The following is a 20,473-nucleotide window of genomic DNA, read 5'->3' on the forward strand; positions in this document are numbered from 1 at the left end:
GTAAGGAGGGTAGAGGAGAGTTACTAAGAGCTAGTAAGGAGGGTAGAGGAGAGTTACTAAGAGTTAGTAAGGGCGTTGGGGAGAGTTACTAAGAGTCAGTAAGGAGGGTAGAGGAGAGTTACTAAGAGTTAGTAAGGAGGGTAGAGGAGAGTTACTAAGAGTTAGTAAGGAGGGTAGAGGGGAGTTACTAAGAGTTAGTAAGGAAGGTAGATGGGAGTTACTAAGAGTTAGTAAGGAGGGTAGAGGAGAGTTAGTAAGGAGGGTAGAGGAGAGTTACTAAGAGTTAGTAAGGAGGGTAGAGGAGAGTTACTAAGAGTTAGTAAGGAGGGTAGAGGAGAGTTACTAAGAGTTAGTAAGGAGGGTAGAGCAGAGTTACTAAGAGTTAGTAAGGAGAGTAGAGGAGAGTTACTAAGAGTTAGTAAGGAGGGTAGAGGAGAGTTACTAAGAGTTAGTAAGGGGGTAGAGGAGAGTTACTAAGAGTTAGTAAGGAGGGTAGAGGAGAGTAACTAAGAGTTAGTAAGGGGGGTAGAGGAGAATTACTAAGAGTTAGTAAGGAGGATAGAGGAGAATTACTAAGAGTTAGTAAGGGGGGTAGGGGAGATTTACTAAGAGTTAGTAAGGAGGGTAGAGGAGAGTTACTAAGAGTTAGTAAGGGGGGTAGGGGAGATTTACTAAGAGTTAGTAAGGAGGGTCGAATTGAGTTAGTGTTAGGAGGCTAGAGGAGAGTTACTCAGAGTTAGTTAGGAAGGTAGAGGAGAGTTACTAAGAGTAAAGGGGGTAGGGGAGAGTTACTAAGAGTAAAGGGGGTAGGGGAAAGTTACTAAGAGTAAAGGGGGTAGGGGAGAGTTACTCAGAGTTAGTAAGGGAGGTCGGAGAGAGTTACTCAAAGTTAGTAAGGGAGGTAGGGGAGAGTTATTAAGTGTTAGTAAGGGGGTAGGGGAGAGTTACTGACAGTTAGTAAGGAGGGTAGAGGAGAGTTACTAAGAGTTAGTAAGGAGGGTAGAGGAGAGTTACTAAGAGTTAGTAAGGGGGTAGGGGAAAGTTACTAAGAGTTAGTAAGGAGGGTAGAGGAGAGTTACTAAGAGTTAGTAAGGGGGGTAGGGGAGATTTACTAAGAGTTAGTAAGGAGGGTCGAATCGAGTTAGTGTTAGGAGGCTAGAGGTGAGTTACTCAGAGTTAGTTAGGAAGGTAGAGGAGAGTTACTAAGAGTAAAGGGGGTAGGGGAGAGTTACTAAGAGTAAAGGGGGTAGGGGAGAGTTACTAAGAGTAAAGGGGGTAGGGGAGAGTTACTCAGAGTTAGTAAGGGAGGTCGGGGAGAGTTACTCAGAGTTAGTAAGGGAGGTAGGGGAGAGTTATTAAGTGTTAGTAAGGGGGTAGGGGAGAGTTACTGACAGTTAGTAAGGAGGGTAGAGGAGAGTTACTAAGAGTTAGTAAGGAGGGTAGAGGAGAGTTACTAAGAATTAGTAATGAAGGTAGAGGAGAGTTACTAAGAGTTAGGAAGGGGGTAGGGGAGAGGTACTAAGAGTTAGTAAGGCGCGTAGACAAGAGTTAGTAAGAATTAGCAAAGCTGGTTAGGGGGGAGTTCCTAAGTGTTAGTATGGGGGGTAGAGGAGAATTACTGAGAGTGAAGGGGGTAGGGGAGAGTTACTAAGAGTTAGTAAGAGGGTAGAGGAGAGTTGCAAAGAGATAGTAAGGGGGCAGGGGAGAGTTACTAAGAGTAAGGGGGTAGGGGAGAGTTACTAAGAGTAAGGGGGTAGGGGAGAGTTACTAAGAGTAAAAGGAAGTACAGGAAAGTTACAAAGAATAAAGGGGGGTAGGGGAGAGTTCCTAAGAGTAAAGGGGGTAAGGGAGAGTTACTAAGACTAAAGGTGAATAAGAGAGAGGTACTAAGAGTAAACGAGGTTCGCGAGAGTTATTAAGAGTAAAGAGGGCTACGGAGAGTTTCTAAGAGTAATGGGGGGTAGGGGAGTGTTACTATGAGTTACGGGGGGATCAGAAGAACTACTAAGAGTAAAGAGGGGTAGGGGATGTTACTATGAGTTAAGGGGGGAATCAGAAGAGTTACTAAGTAAAGGGGGGTAGGGGAGTGTTACTATGAGTTAAGCGGGGATCCGGAGAGTTACGAAGAGTAAAGGGGGTTAGGGGAGAATTACTAAGATTTACGAAGGAGGGTAGAGGAGATTTACTAAGAGTCAGTAAGGAGGGTTGTGGAGAGTTACTAAGTGTTAGTAAGGGTCTTTGGGAGAGTGGCTAAGAGTTAGTAATGGCATAGTGGTTAGCACTGCTGGCATGGTGCCAGTTCCCAGGTTCAATCCCGGCCCTGGGTCACTGTCCATGTGGAGTTTGCACATTCTCCCCATGTCTGCGTGGGTCTCACCCCCACAACCCAAAAGATGTGCAGGGGAGGTAGATTGGCCACGTTCAATTACCCTTTAATTGGAACAAAATATAATTGGATATTCTAAAAAAACATTTCAAGGTAGTAATAATCTGTATTAGTGTCACAAGTAGGTTTACATTAACACCGCAAAGAAGTTACTGTGAAAAGCCCCTAGTCTCCACATTCTGGCACCTGTTTGGGTACTCAGAGGGAGAATTCAAAATGTCCAATTCACCTAACAGCACGTCTTTCGGGATATGTGGGAGGAAACGGGAACTCCTGGAGGAAAGCCACGCAGACTCGGGGAGAACGTGCAGACTCTGCACAGACAGTGACCCAAGCCGGGAATCAAACCTGGGACCCTGGCGCTGTGAAGCAACAGTGCTAACCACTGTGCTCCTGTGAGGGGGAGTAGGGGAGAGTTAGTGTGAGGAGGGGTTTGGTGGTTATTTCTTCTGGTGAGGGGTAGTGTGGGGAGGGTAAATTAGTCCAGTGTGGCTTCCTTATCTGCTTCATAAGCAAGTTAGTATAAGTCAGGGTGAGGCATTAGGATTGGTGTGATTTTGTACAGGGTGAAATTAGTTTGTAAGGGATGTCGTTTTAGCAAGTGTCAGGAAGAGAATTTAGGAGATGAGTTCACATCAGGATTGGTAATAATTAATGGACATGGAGGCTTCAGGGATTCTTAGGAAAGTAAGGATTTTTGAGGAATAGTGAAGATGATCGAGTGAGAGGAGGGGAACCGGAATATAGGTTAAAGAAGGAAATTGTGAATCAGTGGTAACAGGAGAGCTTTATACAACAGTAAGGAATTATTCAGCAACGAGAGGAGAACACATCAGAGAATTTGGTGTTCTGTAGTAATGTGGACCGAACTCAAAACTGTGAATACTTTAACTTACCAGCAACAAATTGCTGCAGGTCAGAACTGCCATCTGTTGGAGAGACCTGATAGAGCAGACAATTGTTCACTGACAGTCTATCCCACCAATAGAGCGGACAATTGTTCACTGACAGTCTATCCCACCAATAGAGCTGACAATTAGTCACTGAGTCTATCCCACTGACAGAGCAGACAATTGTTCACTGACAGTCTATCCCACCGAGAGAGCGGACAATTGCTCACTGACAGTCTATCCCACCGAGAGAGCGGACAATTGTTCACTGACAGTCTATCCCACCGAGAGAGCGGACAATTGCTCACTGACAGTCTATCCCACCGAGAGAGCGGACAATTGTTCACTGACAGTCTATCCCACCGAGAGAGCGGACAATTGTTCACTGACAGTCTATCCCACCGAGAGAGTGAACAATTGTTCACTGACAGTCTATCCCACCGAGAGAGTGAACAATTGTTCACTGACAGTCTATCCCACCGAGAGAGTGAACAATTGTTCACTGACAGTCTATCCCACCGATAGAGCAGACAATGGTTCACTGACAGTTTATCCCACCAATAGAGCGGACAATTGTTCACTGACAGTCTATCCCACCGAGAGAGCGGATAATTGTTCACTGACAGTTTATCCCACCGAGAGAGCGGACAATTGCTCACTGACAGTCTATCCCACCGATAGAGCGGACAATTGTTCACTGACAGTCTATCCCACCGAGAGAGCGGACAATTGCTCACTGACAGTCTATCCCACCGAGAGAGCGGATAATTATTCACTGACAGTTTATCCCACTGACAGAGCGGACAATTGCTCACTGACAGTCTATCCCACCGATAGAGCGGACAATTGCTCACTGACAGTCTATCCCACTGACAGAGCGGACAATTGCTCACTGACAGTCTATCCCACCGATAGAGCGGACAATTGTTCACTGACAGTCTATCCCACCGAGAGAGCGGACAATTATTCACTGACAGTTTATCCCACCGATAGAGCGGACAATTGCTCACTGACAGTCTATCCCACCGAGAGAGTGAACAATTGTTCACTGACAGTCTATCCCACCGATAGAGCAGACAATGGTTCACTGACAGTTTATCCCACCAATAGAGCGGACAATTGTTCACTGACAGTCTATCCCACCGAGAGAGCGGACAATTGTTCACTGACAGTCTATCCCACCGAGAGAGCGGATAATTATTCACTGAGTCTATCCCACCGAGAGAGCGGACAATTGTTCACTGACAGTTTATCCCACCGAGAGAGCGGACAATTGCTCACTGACAGTCTATCCCACCGATAGAGCGGACAATTGTTCACTGACAGTCTATCCCACCGAGAGAGCGGACAATTGCTCACTGACAGTCTATCCCACCGAGAGAGCGGATAATTATTCACTGACAGTTTATCCCACTGACAGAGCGGACAATTGCTCACTGACAGTCTATCCCACCGATAGAGCGGACAATTGCTCACTGACAGTCTATCCCACTGACAGAGCGGACAATTGCTCACTGACAGTCTATCCCACCGATAGAGCGGACAATTGTTCACTGACAGTCTATCCCACCGAGAGAGCGGACAATTATTCACTGACAGTTTATCCCACCGATAGAGCGGATAATTATTCACTGACAGTCTATCCCACCGAGAGAGCGGATAATTATTCACTGACAGTTTATCCCACCAATAGAGAGGACAATTGTTCACTGACAGTCTATCCCACCGAGAGAGCGGATAATTATTCACTGACAGTTTATCCCACCAATAGAGCGGACAATTGCTCACTGACAGTGTATCCCACCGAGAGAGCGGACAATTATTCACTGACAGTGTATCCCACCGAGAGAGCGGACAATTATTCACTGACAGTCTATCCCACCGATAGAGCGGACAATTGCTCACTGACAGTGTATCCCACCGAGAGAGAGGACAATTGTTCACTGACAGTTTATCCCACCAATAGAGCGGACAATTGCTCACTGACAGTGTATCCCACCGAGAGAGCGGACAATTATTCACTGACAGTGTATCCCACCGAGAGAGCGGACAATTATTCACTGACAGTCTATCCCACCGATAGAGCGGACAATTGTTCACTGACAGTCTATCCCACCGAGAGAGCGGATAATTATTCACCAACAGTTTATCCCACCAATAGAGAGGACAATTGTTCACTGACAGTCTATCCCACCGAGAGAGCGGACAATTGTTCACTGACAGTCTATCCCACCGATAGAGCGGACAATTGTTCACTGACAGTCTATCCCACCGATAGAGCGGACAATTGTTCACTGACAGTCTATCCCACCGAGAGAGCGGATAATTATTCACTGAGTCTATCCCACCGATAGAGCGGACAATTATTCACTGACAGTTTATCCCACCAATAGAGAGGACAATTGCTCACTGACAGTGTATCCCAGTGACAGAGCGGACAATTTTTCACTGACAGTCTATCCCACCAATAGAGCGTACAATTGCTCACTGACAGTCTATCCCACCGATAGAGCGGACAATTGCTCACTGACAGTCTATCCCACTGACAGAGCGGACAATTGTTCACTGACAGTCTATCCCACCGATAGAGCGGACAATTGTTCACTGACAGTCTATCCCACCGATAGAGCGGACAATTGCTCACTGACAGTCTATCCCACCGATAGAGCGGACAATTGTTCATTGACAGTCTATCCCACTGACAGAGTGAACAATTATTCACCAACAGTCCATCCCACCGATAGAGCGGACAATTGTTCACTGACAGTCTGTCCCACCAATAGAGCTGACAATTAGTCACTGAGTCTATCCCACTGACAGAGCGGACAATTGTTCACTGACAGTCTATCCCACCGATAGAGCGGACAATTGCTCACTGACAGTCTATCCCACTGACAGAGCGGACAATTGTTCACTGACAGTCTATCCCACCGATAGAGCGGACAATTGTTCACTGACAGTCTGTCCCACCAATAGAGCTGACAATTAGTCACTGAGTCTATCCCACTGACAGAGCGGACCATTGCTCACTGACAGTCTATCCCACCGATAGAGCGGACAATTGCTCACTGACAGTCTATCCCACTGACAGAGCGGACAATTGTTCACTGACAGTCTATCCCACCGATAGAGCGGACAATTGTTCACTGACAGTCTATCCCACCGATAGAGCGGACAATTGCTCACTGACAGTCTATCCCACCGATAGAGCGGACAATTGTTCACTGACAGTCTATCCCACTGACAGAGTGAACAATTATTCACCAACAGTCCATCCCACCGATAGAGCGGACAATTGTTCACTGACAGTCTGTCCCACCAATAGAGCTGACAATTAGTCACTGAGTCTATCCCACTGACAGAGCAGACAATTGTTCACTGACAGTCTATCCCACTGACAGAGCGGACAATTGTTCACTGACAGTCTATCCCACCGATAGAGCGGACAATTGCTCACTGACAGTCTATCCCACCAATAGAGTGGACAATTATTCACCGACAGTCTATCCCACCGATAGAGCGGACAATTGTTCACTGACAGTCTATCCCACTGAAAGAGCAGACAATTGTTCACTGATAGTCTATCCAGTGGGCAGCACGGTAGCATTGTGGATAGCACAATCACTTCACAGCTCCAGGGTCCCAGGTTCGATTCCGGCTTAGGTCACTGTCTGTTCGGAGTCTGCACATCCTCCCCATGTGTGCGTGGGTTTCCTCCGGGTGCTCCGGTTTCCTCCCACAGTCCAAATATGTGCAGGTTAGGTGGATTGGCCATGTTAAATTGCCCTTAGAGCCCAAAATTGCCCTTAGTGTTGGGTGGGGTTACTGTGTTATGGGGTTATGGGGATAGGGTGGAGCTGTTGACCGTGGGTAGGGTGCTCTTTCCAAGAGCCGGTGCAGACTCGATGGGCTGAATGGCCTCCTTCCGCACTGTAAATTCTATGATTCTGTAAATTCTATGATCCCACTGAAAGAGCGAACAATTGTTCACTGACAGTCTATCCCACCGATAGAGCAGACAATGGTTCACTGACAGTCTATCCCACCAATAGGGAGGACAATTGTTCACTGACAGTCTATCCCACTGACAGAGCGGACAATTGTTCACTGACAGTCTATCCCACCGATAGAGCGGCCAATTGTTCACTGACAGTCTATCCCACCGATAGAGCGGACAATTGCTCACTGACAGTATCCCACCGATAGAGCGGACGATTATTCACCGACAGTCTATCCCACCGATAGAGCGGACAATTGTTCACTGACAGTCTATCCCACTGACAGAGCGGACAATTGTTCACTGACAGTCTGCCCCACCGATAGAGCGGACAATTATCATAGAATTTACAGTGCAGAAGGAGGCCATTCAGCCCATCGAGTCTGCACTGGCTCTTGGAAAGAGCACCCTACCCAAGGTCAACAATTCCACCCTATCCCCATAACCCAGTAACCCCACCCAACACTAAGGGCAATTTTGGACACTAAGAGCAGTTCCTCATGGCCAATCCACCTAACCTGCACATCTTTTGACTGTGGGAGGAAACCGGAGCACCCGGAGGAAACCCACGCACACACGGGGAGGATGTGCAGACTCTGCACAGACAGTGACCCAAGCCGGAATCGAACCTGGGACCCTGGAGCTGTAAAGCGATTGTGCTATCCACAATGCTACCGTGCTGCCCATTCACTGACAGTCTATCCTACCGATAGAGCGGATAATTATTCACTGAGTCTATCCCACTGACAGAGCGGACAATTGCTCACTGGCAGTCTATCCCACTGATAGAGTGGACAATTGCTCACTGACAGTCCATCCCACTGATAGAGTGGACAATTGCTCACTGACAGTCCATCCCACTGACAGAGCGGACAATTGCTCACTGACAGTCTATCCCACTGATAGAGTGGACAATTGCTCACTGACAGTCTATCCCACTGATAGAGTGGACAATTGCTCACTGACAGTCCATACCACTGATAGAGCGGACAATTGTTCACTGACAGTATCCCACCAATAGAGCGGACAATTGCTCACTGACAGTCTATCCCAGTGAAAGAGCGGACAATTGTTCACTGACAGTCTACCCCACCAAAAGAGCTGAAAATTAGTCACTGAGTCTATCCCACCGATAGAGCGGACAATTGTTCACTGACAGTCTGTCCCATGGACAGTGTGTATCCTGGTCACTGACAGTCTGTCCCATTGACAGTGTCTAACCTGTTCACTGACAGTCTGTCCCATTGACAATGTTTAACCTGTTCACTGACAGTCTGTCCCATTGACAATGTTTAACCTGTTCACTGACAGTCTGTCCCATTAACAGTGTGTAACCTGTTCACTGACAGTCTGTTCCAATGACAGTGTGAACCTGTCCCATTGACAGTGTGTAATCTCTTCACTGACAGTCTGTCCCATTGACAATGTTTAACCTATTCACTGACAGTCTGTCCCATTGACAATGTGTAACCTGTTCTCTAACAGTCTGTCCCATTGACAGTGTGTAACCTGTTCACTGACAGTCTGACGCATTGACAGTGTGTAACCTGTTCACTGACAGTCTGTCCCATTGACAGTGTGTAACCTGTTCACTGACAGTCTGTCCCATTGACAGTGTGTATCCTGTTCACTGACAGTCTGTCCCATTGACAGTGTAACCTGTTCACTGACAGTCTGTCCCATGGACAGTGTGTATCGTGTTCACTGACAGTCTGTCCCATTGACAGTGTGTATCCTGTTCACTGACAGTCTGTCCCATTGACAGTGTGTATCCTGTTCACTGACAGTCTGTCCCATTGACAGTGTGTAACCTGTTCACTGACAGTCTGTCCCATTGACAGTGTGTATCCTGTTCACTGACAGTCTGTCCCATTGACAATGTTTAACCTGGTCACTGACAGTCTGTCCCATTGACAGTGTGTAACCTGGTCACTGACAGTCTGTCCCATTGACAATGTTTAACCTGGTCACTGACAGACTGTCCCATTGACAGTGTGTATCTTGTTCACTGACAGTCTGTCCCATTGACAATGTTTAACCTGTTCACTGACAGTCTGTCCCATTGACAATGTTTAACCTGTTCACTGACAGTCTGTCCCATTAACAGTGTGTAACCTGGTCACTGACAGTCTGTCCCATTGACAGTGTGTATCCTGTTCTCTAACAGTCTGTCCCATTGACAGTGTGAACCTGTTCACTGACAGTCTGTCCCATTGACAGTGTGTAACCTGTTCACTGACAGTCTGTCCCATTGACAGTGTGAACCTGTTCACTGACAGTCTGTCCCATTGACAGTGTGTATCCTGTTCACTGACAGTCTGTCCCATTGACAGTGTGTATCCTGTTCACTGACAGTCTGTCCCATTGACAGTGTGTAACCTGTTCACTGACCGTCTGTCCCATTGACGGTGTGTAACCTGTTCACTGACAGTCTGTCCCATGGACAGTGTGTAACCTGGTCACTGACAGTCTGTCCCATTGACAGTGTGTAACCTGTTCACTGACAGTCTGTCCCATTGACAGTGTGTATCCTGTTCACTCACAGTCTGTCCCATTGACAGTGTTTAACCTGTTCACTGACAGTCTGGCCCATTGACAGTGTGTAACCTGTTCACTGACAGTCTGTCCCATTGACAGTGTTTAACCTGTTCACTAACAGTCTGGCCCATTGACAGTGTGAACCTGTCCCATTGACAGTGTAACCCGTTCACTGACAGTCTGTCCCATTGACAATGTTTAACCTGGTCACTGACAGTCTGTCCCATGGACAGTGTGTATCGTGTTCACTGACAGTCTGTCCCATTGACAGTGTGTATCCTGTTCACTGACAGTCTGTCCCATTGACAGTGTGTATCCTGTTCTCTAACATCTGTCCCATTGACAGTGTGAACCTGTTCACTGACAGTCTGTCCCATTGACAGTGTGTAACCCGTTCACTGACAGTCTGTCCCATTGACAATGTTTAACCTGGTCACTGACAGTCTGTCCCATGGACAGTGTGTATCGTGTTCACTGACAGTCTGTCCCATTGACAGTGTGTATCCTGTTCACTGACAGTCTGTCCCATTGACAGTGTGTATCCTGTTCTCTAACATCTGTCCCATTGACAGTGTGAACCTGTTCACTGACAGTCTGTCCCATTGACAGTGTGTATCCTGTTCACTGACAGTCTGTCCCATTGACAATGTTTAACCTGGTCACTGACAGTCTGTCCCATTGACAGTGTGTATCCTGTTCACTGACAGTCTGTCCCATTGACAGTGTGTAACCTGTTCACTGACAGTCTATCCCATTGACAGTGTGTATCCTGTTCACTGACAGTCTGTCCCATTGACAGTGTGTATCCTGTTCACTGACAGTCTGTCCCATTGACAGTGTGTAACCTGTTCACTGACAGTCTGTCCCATTGACAGTGTGTAACCTGTTCACTGACAGTCTGTCCCATTGACAGTGTGTATCCTGTTCACTGACAGTCTGTCCCATTGACAGTGTGTAACCTGTTCACTGACAGTCTGTCCCATTGACAGTGTAACCTGTTCACTGACAGTCTGTCCCATGGACAGTGTGTAACCTGGTCACTGACAGTCTGTCCCATTGACAGTGTGTATCCTGTTCACTGACAGTCTGTCCCATTGACAGTGTGTATCCTGTTCACTGACAGTCTGTCCCATTGACAGTGTGTATCCTGTTCACTGACAGTCTGTCCCATTGACAATGTGTATCCTGTTCACTGACAGTCTGTCCCATTGACAGTGTGTAACCTGTTCACTGACAGTCTGTCCCATTGACAGTGTGTAACCTGTTCACTGACAGTCTGTCCCATTGACAGTGTGAACCTGTTCACTGACAGTCTGTCCCATTGACAGTGTGTATCCTGTTCACTGACAGTCTGTCCCATTGACAGTGTGAACCTGGTCACTGACAGTCTGTCCCATTGACAGTGTGAACCTGTTCACTGACAGTCTGTCCCATTGACAGTGTGTAACCTGTTCACTGACAGTCTGTCCCATTGACAGTGTGAACCTGGTCACTGACAGTCTGTCCCATTGACAGTGTGTATCCTGTTCACTGACAGTCTGTCCCATTGACAGTGTGTAACCTGGTCACTGACAGTCTGTCCCATTGACAGTGTGTATCCTGTTCTCTAACAGTCTGTCCCATTGACAGTGTGTAACCTGTTCACTGACAGTCTGTCCCATTGACAATGTGTAACCTGTTCACTGACAGTCTGTCCCATTGACAATGTGTAACCTGGTCACTGACAGTCTGTCCCATTGACAGTCTGTAACCTGTTCACTGACAGTCTGTCCCATTGACAATGTGTATCCTGTTCACTGACAGTCTGTCCCATTGACAGTGTAACCTGTTCACTGACAGTCTGTCCCATTGACAGTGTAACCTGTTCACTGACAGTCTGTCCCATTGACAATGTTTAACCTGTTCACTCACAGTCTGTCCCATTGACAATGTTTAACCTGGTCACTGACAGTCTGTCCCATTGACAGTGTGTATCCTGTTCACTGACAGTCTGTCCCATTAACAGTGTGTAACCTGTTCACTGACAGTCTGTCCCATTGACAGTGTGTATCCTGTTCACTGACAGTCTGTCCCATTGACAGTGTGTATCCTGTTCACTGACAGTCTGTCCCATGGACAGTGTGTATCCTGTTCACTGACAGTCTGTCCCATTGACAGTGTGTATCCTGTTCACTGACAGTCTGTCCCATTGACAGTGTGTAACCTGGTCACTGACAGTCTGTCCCATTGACAGTGTGTAACCTGGTCACTGACAGTCTGTCCCATTGACAGTGTGTAACCTGGTCACTGACAGTCTGTCCCATTGACAGTGTGTATCCTGTTCACTGACAGTCTGTCCCATTGACAGTGTGTAACCTGTTCACTGACAGTCTGTCCCATTGACAATGTTTAACCTGTTCACTCACAGTCTGTCCCATTGACAATGTTTAACCTGGTCACTGACAGTCTGTCCCATTGACAATGTTTAACCTGGTCACTGACAGTCTGTCCCATTGCCAATGTTTAACCTGGTCACTGACAGTCTGTCCCATTGACAGTGTAACCTGTTCTCTAACAGTCTGTCCCATTGACAGTGTGTAACCTGGTCACTGACAGTCTGTCCCATTGACAGTGTGTAACCTGGTCACTGACAGTCTGTCCCATTGACAATGTGTATCCTGGTCACTGACAGTCTGTCCCATTGACAGTGTGTATCATGGTCACTGACAGTCTGTCCCATTGACAGTGTGTATCCTGTTCACTGACAGTCTGTCCCATTGACAATGTTTAACCTGGTCACTGACAGTCTGTCCCATTGACAGTGTGTATCCTGGTCACTGACAGTCTGTCCCATTGACAGTGTGTATCCTGTTCACTGACAGTCTGTCCCATTGACCGTGTGTATCCTGGTCACTGACAGTCTGTCCCATTGACAGTGTGTATCCTGTTCACTGACAGTCTGTCCCATTGACAATGTTTAACCTGGTCACTGACAGTCTGTCCCATTGACAGTGTGTAACCTGGTCACTGACAGTCTGTCCCATGGACAGTGTGTATCGTGTTCACTGACAGTCTGTCCCATTGACAGTGTGTAACCTGTTCACTGACAGTCTGTCCCATTGACAGTGTGTAACCTGGTCACTGACAGTCTGTCCCATTGACAGTGTGTATCCTGTTCACTGACAGTCTGTCCCATTGACAGTGTGTATCCTGTTCACTCACAGTCTGTCCCATTGACAATGTTTAACCTGGTCACTGACAGTCTGTCCCATTGACAATGTTTAACCTGGTCACTGACAGTCTGTCCCATTGACAATGTTTAACCTGGTCACTGACAGTCTGTCCCATTGACAATGTTTAACCTGGTCACTGACAGTCTGTCCCATTGACAATGTTTAACCTGGTCACTGACAGTCTGTCCCATTGACAATGTTTAACCTGGTCACTGACAGTCTGTCCCATTTTCAGGGTGTAACCTGTTCACTGACAGTCTGTCCCATGGACAGTGTGTATCGTGTTCACTGACAGTCTGTCCCATTGACAGTGTGTAACCTGGTCACTGACAGTCTGTCCCATTGACAATGTTTAACCTGTTCACTGACAGTCTGTCCCATTGACAGTGTAATCTGTTCACTGACAGTCTGTCCCATTGACAATGTGTAACCTGGTCACTGACAGTCTGTCCCATGGACAGTGTGTAACCTGTTCACTGACAGTCTGTCCCATTGACAGTGTGTATCGTGTTCACTGACAGTCTGTCCCATGGACAGTGTGAACCTGTTCACTGACAGTCTGTCCCATGGACAGTGTGTAACCTGTTCACTGACAGTCTGGCCCATTGACAATGTTTAACCTGTTCACTGACAGTCTGTCCCATGGACAGTGTGTATCGTGTTCACTGACAGTCTGTCCCATGGACAGTGTGAACCTGTTCACTGACAGTCTGTCCCATGGACAGTGTGTAACCTGTTCACTGACAGTCTGGCCCATTGACAATGTTTAACCTGGTCACTGACAGTCTGTCCCATGGACAGTGTGTAACCTGTTCACTGACAGTCTGTCCCATTGACAGTGTGTAACCTGGTCACTGACAGTCTGTCCCATTGACAGTGTGTAACCTGTTCACTGACAGTCTGTCCCATTGACAGTGTGTATCGTGTTCACTGACAGTCTGTCCCATTGACAGTGTGTAACCTGTTCACTGACAGTCTGTCCCATTGACAGTGTGTAACCTGTTCAATGACAGTCTGTCCCATTGACAGTGTGTAACCTGGTCACTGACAGTCTGTCCCATTGACAGTGTGTATCCTGTTCACTGACAGTCTGTCCCATTGACAGTGTGTATCCTGTTCACTGACAGTCTGTCCCATTGACAGTGTGTATCCTGTTCTCTAACAGTCTGTCCCATTGACAGTGTGTATCCTGTTCACTGACAGTCTGTCCCATTGACAGTGTGTATCCTGTTCACTGACAGTCTGTCCCATTGACAATGTTTAACCTGGTCACTGACAGTCTGTCCCATTGACAGTGTGTATCCTGTTCACTGACAGTCTGTCCCATTGACAATGTTTAACCTGGTCACTGACAGTCTGTCCCATGGACAGTGTGTAACGTGTTCAATGACAGTCTGTCCCATTGACAGTGTGTATCCTGTTCACTGACAGTCTGTCCCATTGACAGTGTGTATCCTGTTCACTGACAGTCTGTCCCGTTTTGTGTATTTTCTTGTAGGCGAGCAGCAGCCAGCAAAGCGTAAGAAAGGTCCAGCCCCGAAGATGCTGGGCAATGAGCTGTGTAGTGTGTGTGGAGACAAGGCCTCTGGTTTCCATTACAATGTTCTAAGCTGTGAAGGATGTAAGGGCTTTTTCAGACGCAGTGTCATTAAGAGTGCTCAGTACTCCTGCAAGAACAGCGGTCAGTGTCAGATGGACATGTACATGCGCAGGAAATGCCAAGAGTGTCGGCTACGCAAGTGTCGGCAGGCGGGAATGTTGGAGCAATGTAAGTCATTGGGAGACGGACCGAGGCAAGCATTACACAATGCCATCTAACCACACAACTTTCTGACAAAGACTTAACAGACACAGATATCTCTTTGAAAGAGAGAGACTGAGAGACACCAGTCAGTGTACAGATATCTCCCTGAGAGAGAGAGACTGAGAGACACCAGTCAGTGTACAGATATCTCCCTGAGAGAGAGAGACTGAGAGACACCAGTCAGTGTACAGATATCTCCCTGAGAGGGAGGACTGAGAGACACCAGTCAGTTTACAGATATCTCCCTGAGAGAGAGAGAGTGACTGAGAGACACCAGTCAGTGTACAGATATCTCCCTGAGAGAGAGCGAGAGACACCAGTCAGTGTACAGATATCTCCCTGAGAGAGAGACTGAGAGACAGAAGTCAGTGTACAGATATCTCCCTGAGAGAGAGGGGACTGAGAGACACCAGTCAGTGTACAGATATCTCCCTGACAGAGGGGACTGAGAGACACCAGTCAGTGTACAGATATCTCCCTGAGAGAGAGACTGAGAGACAGAAGTCAGTGTACAGATATCTCCCTGAGAGGGAGAGAGACTGAGAGACACCATTCAGTGTACAGATATCTCACAGAGAGAGACTGAGAGACACCAGCCAGTGTACAGATATCTCCCTGAGACTGAGGGGATTGAGAGACACCAGTCAGTGTACAGATATCTCCCTGAGAGCGAGGGGACTGAGAGACACCAGTCAGTATACAGATATCTCCCTGAGACTGAGGGGATTGAGAGACACCAGTCAGTGTACAGATATCTCCCTGAGAGACACCAGTCAGTGTACAGATATCTCCCTGAGACAGTGACATGGGTGAGAGTGACATGGCCCCACCCCGAGCCCTCCCCGACACTACCCCCGCCCCCCCCCTGACCTGCCCTGACCCCTCCCCGACACTCCTCTTCCTGGCCCCACTCCTCCCCGACACTACCACCCACCCACTGAGCAACCTGACTCCTCCCCGACACCTCCCCCCGAGACCCCGCCCCCCCCGGTCCCATCCCCAAACCCTACCCAACACAGCTCCGCCCCTCCCGGCCTTGGGCGATCTCCGCCCCCGACAATGGCCCACCCCCCCCCCCCCGCAACCACGGCTGTGCCATCTCGACATCTCTGCGTCCCCCCCCCACGTGAATCCCTACCTTCCCCTTCATCGGCATTAGCCAGCACCACTGGTTGGTGCCGTTCAAAATGGTGTTCGATTTACGCCGGCGTGACCTGTGGTCACGTCAGGGGGACTTTGGCCCATCCGGCTCGGAAATTCTCTTCAGGCCCGGGGAACAAGCACATCGCGGCAATTCTGCCGTTTCTCCGACCCGCGCGGCGCACTCCACATTGCCGTGGTTTTGGCCGGTCGGCGTATCGGATTCCCGGCGTCGGAGTGGCATGGCGGGATTCTCGTGCCCCCCCCAACCCAGCGATTCTCCGACGCGGGATCGGAGAATCCTGGCCACAACTGTTTTTTAAAGTGAAAAATTGTACCCGCCTCTACCAGCTTGTTCCAGATGCTCGCCACCCTCTGTGTGAAGGAAGTTCCTCTCTGGTCTCTTTTGTATCTCCCTCCTCTCTCCTTAGACCTATACCCTCTAGTTCTAGACTCTTCGACCTTTGGGAAAAGATCCTGGCCGGGATTTTCCGAGCCCGCGCCGGGTTGGAGAATCGCTGGGGGGGAGGGCGCGAGAATCCCGCCATGCTGCTCCGACACTGGGCCGCCGATTCTCCAGCGATCGGCGTGGCGCTGCTGAAATTGTTCCCCACGGCAATTCTCCGCAAGCAAAGGGCCAAACTCCGCCGAGTCCCAGCGGCATGGTTTAGACTTGGTACCACCCAGTGGGAGCCTCGACCCACAGCCGATGTGGATGTCCTGGTTTTTTGGGGGGGGGGGGATGCGAGGGGATCTGACTCTGGGTGGGGTGGCTGTCCCACGGGGTCCAGGCCCGCGAACGGGGGCTCATGATCGGCAGGCGCCCGCGATCTGGAGGGGGCCTACCTCCTACCACGCGGGCCTGCTGTTCGGTCGTTGATATGTTGGTCTGCGCTGGCGCAGAGACGGCCAGTGCGTGCATGCGGCAGCGTGGAGACAGCCGTCTGCGCATACGCTAACCTGTGCCAGCCATGTCGGGCCGGCTTTCGGCGCCGGAGCAGCGCACAGCACTGCGGCGCCGTTCTAGCCCCCGAACAGGAGAATTACTGGGCCTGGAGGCCCATTGGCGCCGGCGTCGCTCCCGCCGGATTTTACGGTGGCGTCAACACTTTGCCGCGATATCGGTGAATCTCGACCATTGACTATCTACCTTATCTAGGCCCCTCATTATTTTATAGACCTCTATAAGTTCACCCCAAGCCTCCTACGCTCCAGAGAAAAAAGTCCCGGCCTATCCAGCCTCTCCTTATAGCTCAGACCATCAAGTCCTGGCAGCATCCTCATCAATCTCTTCTGCACTGTATCTAGTTTCACAATATCCTTCCTATAATAAAGTGACAAGAACTGAACACAGTATTCCATGTGTGGTCTCACCAATGTCTTGTACAACTTCAACAAGACATCCCAACGCCTGTATTCAATATTCTGACCAATAAAACGGAGCATGCTGAATGCCTTCTTCACCATCCTGTCCATCTGAGACTCCACCTTCAAGGAGCTATGAACCTGTCCCCCGAGATCTCTTTGTTCTGTAACTGTCCCCAACTCCCTATCATTAACTGAGTAGATCCTGCCCTGATTTGATCTACCAAAATGTATCACCTCACATTTATCCAAATTAAACTCCATCTGCCATTCATCGGTCCACTGGCCCAATTGGTCAAGATCCTGTTGCAATCTTATATAACCTTCTTCACTATCCACTATGCCACCAATCTTGGTGTCATCTGCAAACATGCCTCCTACATTCTTAGCCAAATCATTAATATATTTAATAAATAACAGTGGACCCAGCGCCGATATCTGAGGCACACCGCTGGTCACAGGCCTCCAGTTTGAAAAACCACCCTCCATAACCACCCTTTGGCTCCGGTTGCCAAGTCAATTTTGTATCCAATTGGCTACCACGTCCTGGATCCTGTGCGGTTTAATCTTTTGCAACAACCAACCATGCGGTACCTTGTCAAAGGCCTTACTAAAGTCCACGTAGACAACGGCGACTGCACTGCCCTCATCTCCCTTCTTGGTTACCCCTTCAAAACTCAATCAAATTGGTGAGACGTGACTTTCTTTTTGCAACAAATGAGGTGAATTAACTGCACAAAGAGTGATATGTTAATTTGATCCAGCAGCCATCCAGATGTTACAGCTGTCAATTTACCAAAGCTGGAACCTAAGTATTCCAGGGATTCGAAAAGGGGCAGGTTGTCCTGTAAATTAATGTGCCATGCTGTCAACTGTAGACCCGTCACACAGGCCTTAATTATATTGAGGCCCTGGTGGACCAATCACTTGTGACCCATTTGAGGCCCTGAGGTTGGTATCTGATGCCCAATTAAGTGGCTAGTCCTGTTCCAATTTTACATGCTGAGAGAGTGACCTGGCAAGCTGGCCAGTGAATGGTCCGCTGTGCCAATCGGAGCCCCCTCCCCAAGTTTTGCTTCCCTGCATGAAGTGCCCACTCATTAAGTGTAGGGCAGAGTATAAATTAGGAAATTAGAGGCACATATAATAAGGAGAATACTGTAATCAGGGAGTGCTTAAATTGTCCTATCGACTGAGTGAACCAAATCTGCAGTAATGATGTGGAGGACATGATGATGGAATGCACACAAGATGATTTTCTAGAGTAGTAGGTCGAGGAACCAACAAGGAACATTTTGGCCGGGATCCTCCCCCAACCAGCGGGTGGGCCGTACCGGCGTGAACCACACTGGCGTCGGGCCGTATGGAAGGTGCGGAATCCTCCACACTTCCGGGGGCTAGGCCGCCGCTGGAGTGGTTGGCGCCATGCCAACTGACGCTGGAGGGCCTCTGTCGGCCGGCGCGGGTTGGCGCATGCGCAGGAGCGGCAGCGTGTTCTGGCGCATGTGCAGAACCGCTGCTGTGATTCCTGCGCATGCGCGGGAGGTTTCTTGTCCGTGCATGCCATCGCGGAACCTTACACAGGCCGGTGCGGAGGGAAAGAGTGCCCCCACGGCACAGGCCCGCCTGCAGATTGGTGGGCCCTAATCGTGGGCCAGGCCACCGTGGCCCCCCCCCCCCCCCCCGGGGCCGGATCCCACCCCGAGGACTCCGCAAGTTGCCCTCAAAGCCAGGTCCCACCAGTATGGACCTTGTCTAATCCACACCGGCGGGACTGGCCACAAACAGGCGGCCGCTCGGCCCATTGGTGCCCGGAGAATTGCCGGGGGGACACTGCCAACGGCCCCCGACCTGCGCGCACGATCCCCGCCCCCGCCCATTGTCTTAAATCGGTGGCCTCTGGTTCTCGAACCTCTCCACATGGGGATCAGTTCCTCCCTCTCTATTCTGTCCTGTTGGCCATGATTTTGAAAACCTGTGCAAAATCCTGGTTGGGATATACTTAAGCCGGGGTGGGGTTTTGTGGCCCTTCCCATCAGTGGGACTTTCGGTGACGGAGGCGGCTCGCCATTCGCCGCCAGTGGGATTCTCCAGTCCCGTCAAAGTCTACAATGTTTTACATGGTTCGCTCGCCCTGCCGCCAAGGAACCTGCTGCAGGGATCCCCTCCAACAGGACCATACAATCCCACCAGAGGGAAGGGCTGGGGAGATCAGACCCAGATTCTCCAATTTATACACATTCTCCAATTTATACACATTCTCCAATTTATACACATACTCCAATTTATACACATAACTGAAGTCCTCATCTCTGGAACTCTTCTTGTGAATCTTTCTAAACCCTGTTTAATGCCTTCACACCCTTCCTAAAGTGCAGACAAAAGATTTCAGCTGAGGATAAACCAATGTTCTATGTTGGTTCATTCTAACTTTCATGCTTTTATAAAGCCCAGGACTATGTATGTTTTATTGACATTTATTAATCCTTTCTCAACGTTCTTGCCACCTTCAATCCCCTCAGCACTTGCGTCACCTTTAGGGATGTATGCTTTAATTTATCATAGAATCCCTGCAGTACCAAAAGGAGGTAATTCAGCCCATCGAGTCTGCACTGATCCTCCAAAAGAGGGAGCTACCTAAGACCACTCCCTGGTGCTGTGAGGCAGCAGTGCTAACCACTGAGCCACCCCCTATATTGCCTCTCTTTATTATTCCACCCAAAAGGAATCCTTTCACACCTCGCTGCATTAAATGTCAATTGGTATAATGGCAGAAAGGCCTTCTTGAAATTGTTATCAAGTGCTCCGATCTCGGGATTCTGGGTGTTGCTGGTTCCTTCCAGCTCCACCCTGCCAGCGTGACGACGTGGTCCGTGCCTCGATCTTTGTTTTGCACAGAGTGCTGCACAATGAGGCGGGAGAAACTAGCTGTGCAGCTGGCTGGCTAAACACTGGTCTCTTCAACTCAGCCAGTGCAAAAAAAGAGAGAATTCCACCCTCTGCGTCCTCCTCACAACTTTCCTTCCACCTATCTCATATTCCCAGCAAAGTTGGTGACAGTACAGTTGATCCTTTCATCCAAATCATTAACATAGATTGAAATAGTTGAGGCCTCAGCACTAGTTACAGTTTGCCAATCTG

General features: G+C 49.0%; 1 protein-coding gene across 5 annotated transcripts in view; it reads left to right on the forward strand.

Annotated features, from left to right (window-relative positions):
- The window catches only part of LOC119971562 (oxysterols receptor LXR-alpha-like), a 218,258-nt gene that overhangs the window by 139,273 nt on the left and 58,512 nt on the right, over nucleotides 1-20,473 (forward strand). For all 5 annotated transcript variants that reach the window (XM_038807256.1, XM_038807258.1, XM_038807255.1 and 2 more), the window contains one exon: nucleotides 14,522-14,791. In XM_038807256.1, coding sequence (XP_038663184.1) covers nucleotides 14,522-14,791 — 270 coding nt within the window. The remainder of the gene's footprint in view (nucleotides 1-14,521; nucleotides 14,792-20,473) is intronic.

This window comes from Scyliorhinus canicula, chromosome 9 (genome assembly GCF_902713615.1).
Source record: "Scyliorhinus canicula chromosome 9, sScyCan1.1, whole genome shotgun sequence".
NCBI lineage: Eukaryota > Metazoa > Chordata > Chondrichthyes > Carcharhiniformes > Scyliorhinidae > Scyliorhinus > Scyliorhinus canicula.